The sequence below is a fragment of the Geospiza fortis genome, unplaced genomic scaffold (genome assembly GCF_000277835.1).
Source record: "Geospiza fortis unplaced genomic scaffold, GeoFor_1.0 scaffold361, whole genome shotgun sequence".
NCBI lineage: Eukaryota > Metazoa > Chordata > Aves > Passeriformes > Thraupidae > Geospiza > Geospiza fortis.
In genome coordinates, this window is record NW_005054356.1 from 1 (window position 1) to 12,127 (window position 12,127).

Sequence of the window (12,127 nt, forward strand, 5' to 3'; positions counted from 1 at the left end):
AAAGTTTTCCTGCATCCAATTCCTGTCCCTTTGCCTCCTTTTCTGCAGTCATAAATACCCCTGGGGATGGGGGAGTTCCAAGAGTGGAAAGGGAATTGATTGGTGATGCCGGGAGAGCATCACCAATGGGTAATGAGGGAATGGAATGTGGAAGAGGAAAGGGAAGGTTATACAGAAGTCGGGATGGGACACTGTAGGTTAAAGTGGAGATGAAAATGAAATCAAAGTGGAAATGGACGGATACGAAGGATATCTGGGGGCACTGGTGAGGTTAGGAGACAGAGAAGAATGGTAAGGGAAAGGAGAAGAAGAAGAAGAAGGACGATAAGGACAAGGAGAAGGAGAAGAAGGAGAAGAAGAAGAAGAAGAAGGACGAGAAGGAGAAGGAGAAGGAGAAGGACAAGGACAAGGACAAGGACAAGGACAAGGACAAGGACAAGGTGCTCAGAGCACTCTGCCTGAAGACAGACAGATCCCCTGGCTTGCTGGCCATGGTACCCAGAGCTCTCATGGACCTGCAGCTTTGTTGCCATGACTGGGTTTGGCACGGATGCTCGGAGCCAACCTGGGGCAAAGGCTACCAGAGCTCCAGCCCCTCTATGTCACCATGGCTCTGCTAATGGACCTGGGACACAAATCAGAGAGAGACTTCAACCTCACTCTTCCCTGAATATTAAATTTCCTTGTAATCAACTCCTTCTCCTTTCCTTGCGATGGCTTAGTCTATCTTCTTTATATTTCTCCAAACTCGTGTTTCACATCTTCTCTTTCCTCTTCTCCTTCTTCTAATTCCTCTCATTTTTTTCTCTGTGTTGTCTTTCCTCTTCTTCTCCTCCTCCTTCCTCTTCACCTTCTCTTCATCTGACTTCTCCTTCCCCTTGTCCTTCTTGTGTTTCTCGTCCTTCTCATCCTTCTCATCCTTCTCCTTCTACCCCTTCGCCTCAGTCTCCTAATCCAGCCCCTTCCCAACGTCCTCTGCCTTTGATTTTGTGTCCATTTTGGCTTAATTTCCTTCTCCTCATTATGGCGCTCTGTCCATGTCCCTCATCTCTTTCCTATTTGAATTCCATATTCCATTGCCCCTGGCCATCCCTACACACCATTTTCTCTCCCACTATTGGAACTCCCCCATGCCCCTGGACTTCCTTGTTTTGGAAAAGGAGGCAAAGAGACAGGAAATGGATGCAGGAGAACTTTATTGAGCCAGGAAGGGCACGACGGGCAGGGAGCGGGAGGGCAGTCAGGCCGCGTGCAGGCCGTGTGTCACGGGCTGCAGGAGGCCAGGGCAGCTTGTGCAGAGCTCAGCTCCTCCATGCTGGGCTGAGGCAGCGCCAGGGCCTTTGGGGCTGTTGCTGGCGGCTCTAGCAGGGCCCGCAGGTGTCCCAGAGCTTCTTGCTGTAGCGGGGCAGGGTGCAAGGGCTGCAGGCGGGAGCAGCGTAGGCTCTGCCAAAGGTGCAGAGGCCCCCCGAGGCCTGGGTGGCGCCGGCGCCGTAGAGGCCGCCCAGCCCCAGGGAGCCGGCAAAGGCCGGTGCTCCGGAGGAGCCCACCACGGCCTGCTGGGGGAAGGAGCTGAGGATGGGGCCGGGGAAGGTGACCACCACGGGCGGGGGCTGGATGAAGGCAGACGAGTCGGGGCACTGGCGGGCGCACAGCTCGTTGCAGCTCTCAGCGATGGGCTGGGGCACAGCCACGCTGCTCCTGGGCGGGCACAGCTCAGCGCTGCTCCTGGGTGGGCACAGGTCGTAGCAGGACATCTTGGAGGGATGGAGGTTAATCTGTGGAAAGGGTTAATTTGTATTAATTTTAAAGGAATAGCAAACTTTAGGCTGTGCTGAAGCAGTCCAAGGGTATCAGTAATAAATCTGGGAAGTGAATGTGTTTCCTTTTCTTGTTTTTCCTATGGCTGTAATCTTCAGGCTACTCTTGACTTCAGTGCGACACAGTCTACACTCTTCAGTTGTATCTTTGAATTTCCAGGCCAGATAATTTCATCAGCATTACATTACTCTTAGCTGATGATTTCTACTCAGATTTTATCTCTCCTGTTACAAACTCAGCAAAACTCTGAGTTTTGTGGCTACCAAATGTAGCCACATATACAGGTTATTCTTTGTCTCCTAAAATACAGACAAGGAACCCTTTGGAGTGCTAAAATAATACAAGTCTGGGGTTCAGTACCACTCAGTGAATCTGTCTCTTAAAAGACATAGAGAAAAATAAAAAATTAAACACCAAATACAGAGCAGCAACAGCCTGACTCCAACCAGATTTCTTGACTGGAAGTTCAGTTTAGAGAAGTTCGAGACAGAAGTGTCTTACCTGGTTCACGAAGGCAGAACAGGTGAGAGAAGTGGATGGATAGCCCATTCCATGGTGCCATCCCGGTTATCAAGGATCTGACGTGGCAGGAAGGACAAGATGGCTCGGGCAGCGGGATGTGCTGGGCTGGCACCTGGGGGATGCTGACTCAGGGAGGGGCAGGGGCCGCACAGCCCTGGTGTCAGCAGCAGCAGCAGCAGCAGCAGCAGCAGCAGGGAGTGTCCCCTGTGCAGATTGGCCAGGCTGGAGCTGAGCAATGCCGGGGCTGCTATAAAAGCCCTGCCTGGGCCAGACTGCAGCAAGCACTGCCCTGGCCACCTTCTCCTCCTCGGGAACAAGGGTAAGTGTGCCAGCGCTTCTGATCATGGATCCCTGGCCAGCCTAAAGTTTGCTATTCCTTTAAAATTAATACAAATTAACCCTTTCCACAGATTAACCTCCATCCCTCCAAGATGTCCTGCTACGACCTGTGCCCACCCAGGAGCAGCGCTGAGCTGTGCCCGCCCAGGAGCAGCGTGGCTGTGCCCCAGCCCATCGCTGAGAGCTGCAACGAGCTGTGCGCCCGCCAGTGCCCCGACTCGTCTGCCTTCATCCAGCCCCCGCCCGTGGTGGTCACCTTCCCCGGCCCCATCCTCAGCTCCTTCCCCCAGCAGGCCGTGGTGGGCTCCTCCGGAGCACCGGCCTTTGCCGGCTCCCTGGGGCTGGGCGGCCTCTACGGCGCCGGCGCCACTCAGGCCTCGGGGGGCCTCTGCACCTTTGGCAGAGCCTACGCTGCTCCCGCCTGCAGCCCTTGCGCCCTGCCCCGCTACAGCAAGAAGCTCTGGGACACCTGCGGGCCCTGCTAGACTCATCCCGGCATCTTTTTTTATCTGTCAGCAATGGTCAATCTAGATCTTGTTCATCTCCATTGTTTCCGCCATTGCTCTTTCGTTTAAGGCTTTTCTTTTCCTAAGATTTGTATTTTACTTTGTGTCCAATTTGAAGATCTAATCCCTAATGTTGTCTTTTGTGAATTTTTTGTGTGTAACAATTTCATTGTTCTTTACTTATCTTTGACCTTTATTGTCTGTGTTGGTTATATCAGCCTCATGTGCTACTTGCATTTATTTAGCTCTGCCTCTTGCCAACTGCATGAGTTAAAAAATTTCGTTTTATTTTTTCAATTCTCTTTGTACCTCTCCTTTTCCGACGTTTTCCTTTGTACGCTCCGTGATTTATTCAAGTTGTTCCTGCAATAAATCTTTCATGCATCGAATTTTTGCATTTTCACCTTTTTTTATTTTAAATTATCCTGAGGTCTTACCTGCTCACAACAGAGCTATTCAACTTGACCATTTCTGGTTGTTTAAATCTCTGAAGAGGGCCTGGGAGTGCTGGAGCCACTCTGAGAGGAACACCCTGCCCTGGATGACACAAAAGGGAAAGTAAGAGCAGGGCAGGGCCCGGCCTGGCCAAACCCAGCGGCTACCAACGATCTGATCAGGGCTGAGGTGCCTGGCAGCTCCTCCCTGCTTTGGGCGCTGTTACTCAGCCCTGGGACATGCAAGGGCTACAAAACAACAAAACAGAGAGCAGAGATCACTGCTCAGTGCTTCCCAAGTGCTCTCACAGCCCTTGTTCCTCAGAAAATCTGTGCTTAGAGGTTTTTTTTTTCTCACAGGGACCCCTCCAAATACATTTTGTAGTCCAGAGAGTGTTGAAATCACGGTGTTTTTAATACAGAGAGGCAATCACAGAATCATGGAATGGTTTGGGTGGGAAGGGATCTTAAATTCATCTCGTTCCACGCCCTGCCATGGGCAGGGACATCTTCCACCACCCCAGGTTGCTGCAAGCCCTGTCCAGCCTGGCCTTGGACACTGCCAGGGATGGGACAGCCATGGACTATCCTGTGCCAGGGCATCTCCATGTTCACAGGGAGGAATTTATCCCCAAAATCCCATCTGAATCTCCTCCCTGTCAGTCTGAACCCATTCCCCCTTGTCCTGTCACTCCATCCCTTGGGAATTGCCTCTCCCCTTGTTTCTTGTAGCCCCTTCAGGTCCTGCAAGGCCACAGCGAGGTCACCACAGGGCTTCCCCTTCTCCAAACAGAACAATCCCAGTTCTCTGAGCCTTTCCTCCCAGCAGAGCTGCTCCATCCCTCGGCTCATCCTGGAGCCTCCTCTGGGCTCTCTCCAGCAGCTCCAGGTCCTCCCTGGGCTGGGATCCGGAGCTGGGGCAGCTCTGCAGGTGAGGTCTCACCTGAGCGGGGCAGAATCTCCCCTCCCCTGCTGCCCACGGGGGTTTTGATGCAGCCCATCAAAAGGGGTTGGATTTGAAGGGAGTATGTGCCAGGGATGAAGCACAACTTGCTCTGTTCGATTTTTGTAAAATATAAATCAAGGCAAGGAAATGCCCCCCAGGCTGGGCGATGTGGGAACCACTCAATCCCCTTCTGTGCTTAGAGAATCGCTTTTTTTCCTTCCCCTTCAGCAAATACAGAGGAATTTGCTGGGGCAACAAACAAAACACAAACCTAAACCCAAATCCTTTTTCACCTGCAGAGAAAATGAAAATATTGGCACGAACCTGGACCACAACAGCCAATCTTCAGAGTAGGAATTTAGAGCAGATATTTGATCTCTGAGGGGATTTCTCAGGAATAGCAAGAAGGGTCTGTAAAATGTACTGGATACAAGTGAAGAACTAAAAGTTGTGCTCTGAAAAATCACAAAAAAATATATATAATCACAAATATTCATTTTTTAATGGAAAATATTGCTTGAAATAAGGCAAATACAGCAAAGGTGGAATCTTAAACTCACAGAGGATTCAACCACAGATCTGGATTTTTTTTTAAAGAAGGAAAAGAAGAGCAGCATTAATCATTAACCCTTGACTTCCAATGGCACAAATAATGATTTAATTAAAGTAATGGCAGGCACCACCTTGTTTCCTGCACATTAAAGCAACTGGGGTTGTGTAAGAGTGAAATGTCTAAATCACTCATGTCATACAACACCAAACATTAGCTGGGCTGAACAGCAGATAATGAATGTTTGTGAAATCATTACAAAGTATTTTTCTCAAGAAGGGCCAGAACACTCTTGATAAGAGACTGCACCCACGACATTAAAGAAGAACCTGCCTCTTTGGTTTTTCCTCAAAATTGGAATCACAGCACTTGATCTGGGAACATTCAGCACCATCGACCCTTTTAAAACTGAATTTCATTTCCCACTAAAACCTTCTTAGTTAAACAAAGTGATTTTTATGTGGGATTGATTCCAAACCTTCCTCTCAATGGAAAGCTATTGGGGAATTGCTGAGTGTCCTGGATGATCTCAGCAGATATTCATGACCCCTCAAATCCATCTCTGACCAACAAGGTCTCTTTAATTAGGGCTGGAAAACACATTTATTCCTGGGTAGTTCTGGAATAAGCTGGTTTCTGCTTCTAATTGATTTATCAGATAATTTTAAAGGGCTGTTAAGGAAAAATGTCCATGTCAGCCAAAGATGAGTGTTACAAAATCTTGGAGCAGACAAGCTCATGACAAGGTTGTAAAGGAAGAAGCAACATGTGGAGTCAGCTTAATGAACATGGTAATTCCAGTGAGGTCACTCTAATGATGCCAGGAGTTGCCAGCACCAATTAAGACCCGAGATTAAAGAAATCAGGATGGTGAAACTCCGACATCACACGATAGGAGAATGAGAATGAAATCAGAACTGCCACAAACTCCAAACTTTTGTGACTCAAAGCTGGTAAACAATTTATTTCAGGCAGAACCCCCAGTCCAAGCAAGATTCCAAGCCCTCAGGAATGTTGGGATCCTCTATATAAGCTCCAGTGCCTGGGTCCATCCAGACACTTCTCTCACCTCATTCGCCTTGAGGAGCTTAGTGAGTATGAATTTTTAATTCCTTTCTATTTATTTAATCAGAGCCTGTACCAGAGCAGTTGTAGAAGATTTCTTTAGGAATGCTGAGATTTAGAAGAGCTTTACATAAATTCTGTCTGGAGTTACTCTTAATGAAACCAATGGGAAATGGGGGATTTGGGAGTCCCCAGATCTTCACAACTTCCTAACTTTGGGGAAATTAATGGGAGATGGGACTGGGTTTTTTAAATTGTTCTTCAGGGTAGGCATTTCCAAAAGCTGAACGACACAACCACGTGGGGCCAGAACAAAGATCAGTCTATGAGGTCTGGTTATTCTGGGGATGGTTTTACACAGGAATGTTTTTATTAAGGTGCTCAGTGGGTGTTCAGCATGACGATCAAGACAAACCACAACACAGTGATTTCACTCATGTTGAAAATTTCTCTCATCAGCTTCTGAGTTTTTATAGTTTTTACATCTCTGTTGCAAACCAAGCCTGAACCCTGCAAGATGTCCTGCTATGACCCCTTGGCCAGGATAGACAGAGCCATGCCAGGCACAGGGACTTGGGAAGGGATTGTGAGGTCTGGGGGTGTGGGGGTCAGGGCTCTGAGGGGGCTGCAGGGCACAAGGCCAGCCCTGGGCAGGGCGGGCAAAGCTGTGTGACTTTGGTCAGTCAGGGATGGTGGAAAGTCTGGGAACAGGCCGCTGCTGAATTGGGAGATCCCCATGTCTGTTCTAACCCCCGTTTTTCTGAATTCCCTTTCAGCCTCATCTCTCTAACCCCAAGATGTCCTGCTACGACCTGTGCCCACCCAGGAGCAGCGTGGCTGTGCCCCAGCCCATCGCTGAGAGCTGCAACGAGCTGTGCGCCCGCCAGTGCCCCGACTCGTCTGCCTTCATCCACACCCCGCCCGGGGGGTACGGCGCCGGCGCCACCCAGGCCTCGGGGGGCCTCTGCACCTTTGGCAGAGCCTACGCTGCTCCCGCCTGCAGCCCTTGCGCCCTGCCCCGCTACAGCAAGAAGCTCTGGGACACCTGCGGGCCCTGCTAGAGCCGCCAGCAACAGCCCCAAAGGCCCTGGCGCTGCCTCAGCCCAGCATGGAGGAGCTGAGCTCTGCACAAGCTGCCCTGGCCTCCTGCAGCCCGTGACACCCGGCCTGCCTGCGGCCTGACCGCCCTCCCTCTCCCTGCCCTTCCTGTCCTGCTTGGCTCAATAAAGTTTTCCTGCATCCAATTCCTGTCTCTCTGCCTCCTTTTCCCAAATGACAAAGACCCAAGGGCCTTGGCCAAGTGAGGAACTCCAGGCATCTCCTCCCAGCACAAGAGGGAATATCCCCCCAGAGATAAACAAGGACAAATGAAAACCAGAGAGACTTTTGTGCAACACCAACAGCGGTTTAATGTCAGAGGGAAGAGCAACAACCGAGGGCAGGGAATCCAGGCGATCCAGGGGCAGCAGGGGATGCAGAACTCGGGCTCTGGGAGCGGGGACTAGCTCAGGACCAGGATTAGCCAGGGATGGAGGGCTCAGGGCACAGAGAGGGGATGGAGGGCTCAGGGTGTCCAGAGGGGATGCAGGGCTCAGGGCACAGCCAGGGCTGCTGGGCACACTCAGCTGCCACTGCCAGCAGCTCCTGCCCGCTGTCCCCATGGCCCGGGCCGGGCTCCAGGGCTGGCACTGCCAAGGGGGCTTTAGAAAACCCCACAGCTCCCGCGGCGGGACCTGCCCCATCTCTGGGAGCCAGGCAGGGAATAGCCCAGGCCCCGCGAGGAGAAGCCGGAGCTGTAGGACCTCCCGCAATTGCCAAAGGAGCCCCCATAGCCCCCAAGGGAGCCCCCATAGCCCGCCAAAGGAGCCCCCATAGCCCCTGGAGCCCCCATAGCCCTGGGAGCCCCCATAGCCTGAGAAACCCCCATAGCCCAGGGAGCCCCCATAGCCCCCATAACCTCCCAGGCCAAAGGAGCCCCTATAACCACGGGAGCCCCCTAACCCAAAGGAACCCCCATAGCCTTGGGAACCTCCATAACCTCCAGACCCAAAGGAGCCCCCATAGCCAGAGGAGCCCCCCAAGGCCAGGGGGCCCCCATAACCCCCAGATCCTCCCAGCCCAAAGGAGCCCCCATAGCCCTGGGAGCTGTGGGAGCTGAAGGAACGCCCCAGCAAGGCTGGGCCCGATGATCCCACAACGCTCTCCTGGGGGAAGGTGCTGAGCACGGGGCCCGGGATGGTCACCACCACCGGCGGGGGCAGGATCAGGGCTCTGGAGTCGGGGCACTGCTGCACACACGGCTCGTTGGAGCTCTCGGCGATGGGCTGGGGGCAGCTGACGCCGCACGACTCGCTGGAGTAGGACATCCTTCTGTGCTGGGAGGCTGCAACGCACAGAAGGAGAAAGGTTTCAGATCCAGAAATTTCCACTTTACTCTGCCTGTGCTTTGCCATGGAAAATGTGAGAGCCCAGAGTTTGTTGCTTTCCAAATCTGGCCTTCATCTGGCCACAAAATCACATTCTGGCTGCTGTCAAGGTCCCCAAGATGTCACACACCGATAAAAACATCTGGTGTCATCTCTGGTGGCACTTCTTGCACTGTGACAAATCTGCTTTTATCTCTTTATAAATTTATTAAGTCTGACTGAAATCTAGCAATGTATCTATAGGAAGTTTAGAAGTGTCAGGTACATAGCAGCAATTTTTGTAGTTTTATATCCTTTCCCAAGTAGCCCTCAGCTTCCAAACTGGAAAATTTACCCTTATATTCCCATAAGGTGGGAATGGTCACTCAGATATTTTTAAATTTTACTGTCAGGCACTGTACCTAAAATGCCTGGAAATGGTTATTCCAAGTGGCATGGCGAAAATTCACATTTAATTCTACAACAGCCTCCTGTGAGACCCACAGTTTTTAAATCTGCCAACCCATAACGTGAAAGAATTGATTGGGGAAAAGAGAAGGATAGAGGAGCTCAAATCGGACTTACCCTGTTCACCAAGGCGAATAACTCCGGAGAAGTGGATGGAGAGGCTCAGAGTGGTGGCAGCTTTTATACATTTCCCAAAGTGCTTACAAGGACAAAACGCCCTCCGTGCCTCCAGTGCCACACAGAACAACCCTCACACGGAGGGATTTAATTCTGCTGGCTTTGCACTGCCACTCCCCACGCGCGAAAAACGGGCGTGAGGCCAGGTCAGGACAGACTTGAGGGCATCGAGCTGGTGAATGATGAGGTAATAATCCCCATCACGAGCGCTGTCTTTGGGTTCGATGAGTTCAGATTAATTAACTTCGTCTTTTAAACTAAAAGTGGATCCCGTGAAAATCCACGGGAGTCGCACAAAAAGAGGGAGATGGGTCTGAGAAATGAAGAAAATATCAATTATCTCCAAATGCTTTAGAAACATGAGGGGTTTTTATCTGAGTTTGCAGCTCAAATGCCATTAATCGCTCAGCAGTTCTAAGCTGGGCTCTGTTGCTCCATTCCCTGCTGGCTTTGGAATGTCACGGAGGCAGTGACACTTGGGGGATGTTCCAGATCCTTCCAGGACCATGAGGGGCTTTGTGAACGCCCGCAGGAAATTCATATTTGGTGTGCTGGACACGAACACGGAAATGTCAGCGCCCAAAAGTGGGGCAGGAGCGTCAGTTCAGAGACGCATGAGCTGAGGGCTCTGTGTCACGAGGCACAATTTCATGGACAAAATATTTACAGGCGAGACTCCAAGAGCTGAGATTTTGGAACATCAGTTTGGGACTCCTTTTGTGCAGAACATTCACAGTTAAGCCTGAAAACTCAGATAATTTGCAATCATGCTTTAATTTCTCCCCTAAAATTTAAGATATTTCAGCGAAATGCTGCCTCATAAATTAAGAGGAAGCTGCACTCGATATGGCAGATGATGTACTTGTCATAGTCATCCCAAACATATTAACAGGTAATGAAATAAAGAATTTCAGCTCAGGAATGAAAATTAAGTCATTGCCAGCACTGAAATTATTAATCAAATGCTGATTAAGGAATCAAGAGGAGTGACATTGATTGATATTTTTAAATGATGCTGTTTCATAACAAGGGAGCTCCTAACTCAGAACAAATCCTCATAACTCCCAGCCTCCATTTAATAGGATAATAACAGAAATTGCAAGCACTGACTATTAATGAGTATTTGTGAGGCAGCTTAAAGTCATTATCCTCCAGTACCTCTCATTATTATCAGCAAATCCTGATGACACTTCACAAACAGAGCTATTTTACAATTTAGAGGTAATTTATTGCCTCTCTTTTGCAATGTCATAAAATTAGAAAACAATTGCAAGAGGGAAGAAAAGAAATAACTGCAGGATGTCCCAGACTCATCCTAATAAAATATATTTTTATTTTATTACTACAATATATTTTTACTTTATTACTACTTTATTAAATTCTCTCTTTTTTCTGCAGTGGTCAGGACTTCAGGGGTGGGAAGAAAGAAAATTTTTAATGTATTTCGAACTGAACTTCTGGAATTCGAGATTTCAAATGAAATAGAGAAATGTTTGGAATTAGCTTTAGGCCGAGATGCCTTCTGCCTGTACCAATTTCTGCCTCTTTGGGGACAACTTTTTCAGGTCCCTACTCAGCTACCAGGAGAATTTATGTCCTCTCAGAGCCACAATTTTAGGTCCAGTTGGGCGAACTTCACCTGGCGAAGGTGGCACCACAAAGGGCTCCACACCATGGTTACCATGGCCATTAAAATGTCCCAATTTAACAGGACATTAAAATTGGACTCAAGCAGGACTGGCTTTAACCGATGACCCCATGACCACCCTTGAGCCCCAAGTTCCTCAAATCCCCTCGGATCGCCCTCAGAGGGAGCTGATTGCCATAAGCGGTTGTGTCACAGCCAGGCGAGTCTGGGAGGGACACTGCTGAGGTGACAGAATGGAAGCGCCCACTGCGGCGTTGGTTTTGTAATAAACGAGGACGGGAGGCTCAGAGGGTGGCTTTGAGGAGGATATAAAAGCTCACATCACCCACAGCCCTTCATCCACTGCTCCTGCTCCCATCCCTGCAGCGAACAAGGTAAGCAGTGGCACTGATCCCCATAAAATCTGAATTACTGCATAAAGTCAATGTGGCTTCTTTCCTCCTCCTCTTGGCTTCTTTCTTGCTGGTCGCACACCTTTGACTGAATTGCTACAAGTTTGTTTAATTTATCCAGCAAAGAATTTCTCTTGCGAGGATGATCGTGGTGAGACGAAGGCTAATACAATAATGAGATTTCTTTGATATCCCCTTTGAATTTACCTGTTTCCCTCTGATATTTGACCCACAGAGCTTAATTTCGATTCTTCTCAGCCCGTTTAGCTTTAAAGTCCTTCCTGCTGTGCGTTGCAGCCTCCCAGCACAGAAGGATGTCCTACTCCAGCGAGTCGTGCGGCGTCAGCTGCCCCCAGCCCATCGCCGAGAGCTCCAACGAGCCGTGTGTGCAGCAGTGCCCCGACTCCAGAGCCCTGATCCTGCCCCCGCCGGTGGTGGTGACCATCCCGGGCCCCGTGCTCAGCACCTTCCCCCAGGAGAGCGTTGTGGGATCATCGGGCCCAGCCTTGCCGGGGCGTTCCTTCAGCTCCCGCAGCTCCCAGGGCTATGGGGGCTCCTTTGGGCTGGGAGGATCTGGGGGTTATGGGGGCCCCCTGGCCTTGGGGGGCTCCTCTGGCTATGGGGGCTCCTTTGGGTCTGGAGGTTATGGAGGTTCCCAAGGCTATGGGGGTTCCTTTGGGTTAGGGGGCTCCCGTGGTTATAGGGGCTCCTTTGGCCTGGGAGGTTATGGGGGCTATGGGGGCTCCCTGGGCTATGGGGGTTTCTCAGGCTATGGGGGCTCCCAGGGCTATGGGGGCTCCAGGGGCTATGGGGGCTCCTTTGGCCTGGGAAGCTGTGGGGGCTATGGGGGCTCGCAG

The 12,127-nt window shown here is 50.5% G+C and overlaps 3 protein-coding genes and 1 pseudogene across 3 annotated transcripts in view; 2 read left to right on the forward strand and 2 right to left on the reverse strand.

Annotated features, from left to right (window-relative positions):
* Positions 1-1,361: 1,361 nt before the first annotated feature.
* LOC102039358 (scale keratin-like) lies at positions 1,362-1,754 on the reverse strand. The gene has a single exon (XM_005423652.1). It carries the CDS (start codon positions 1,752-1,754, stop codon positions 1,362-1,364), a length of 393 nt encoding a protein of 130 aa, XP_005423709.1.
* Positions 1,755-2,771: 1,017 nt separating this feature from the next.
* LOC102039536 (scale keratin-like) lies at positions 2,772-3,164 on the forward strand. Its single transcript, XM_005423653.1, has one exon. The coding sequence runs from the start codon at positions 2,772-2,774 to the stop codon at positions 3,162-3,164; it is 393 nt and encodes a 130-aa protein (XP_005423710.1).
* A 4,718-nt stretch (positions 3,165-7,882) lies between these two features.
* On the reverse strand, positions 7,883-8,546 carry LOC106631877 (annotated as a pseudogene).
* Positions 8,547-11,584: 3,038 nt separating this feature from the next.
* Positions 11,585-12,127, forward strand: part of LOC106631878 (scale keratin-like) — a 1,308-nt gene continuing 765 nt past the window's right edge. Inside the window, exons 1-2 of the mRNA XM_031059127.1 lie at positions 11,585-11,921; positions 11,994-12,123. Of these exons, the coding sequence (XP_030914987.1) occupies positions 11,585-11,921; positions 11,994-12,123 (467 nt within the window). The remainder of the gene's footprint in view (positions 11,922-11,993; positions 12,124-12,127) is intronic.

Coding starts and splice junctions, on each gene's coding strand:
- LOC102039358 (XM_005423652.1), bottom strand. CDS start 1,754: ATGTCCTGCTACGACCTGTGCCCACCCAGGAGCAGCGCTGAGCTGTGC.
- LOC102039536 (XM_005423653.1), top strand. CDS start 2,772: ATGTCCTGCTACGACCTGTGCCCACCCAGGAGCAGCGCTGAGCTGTGC.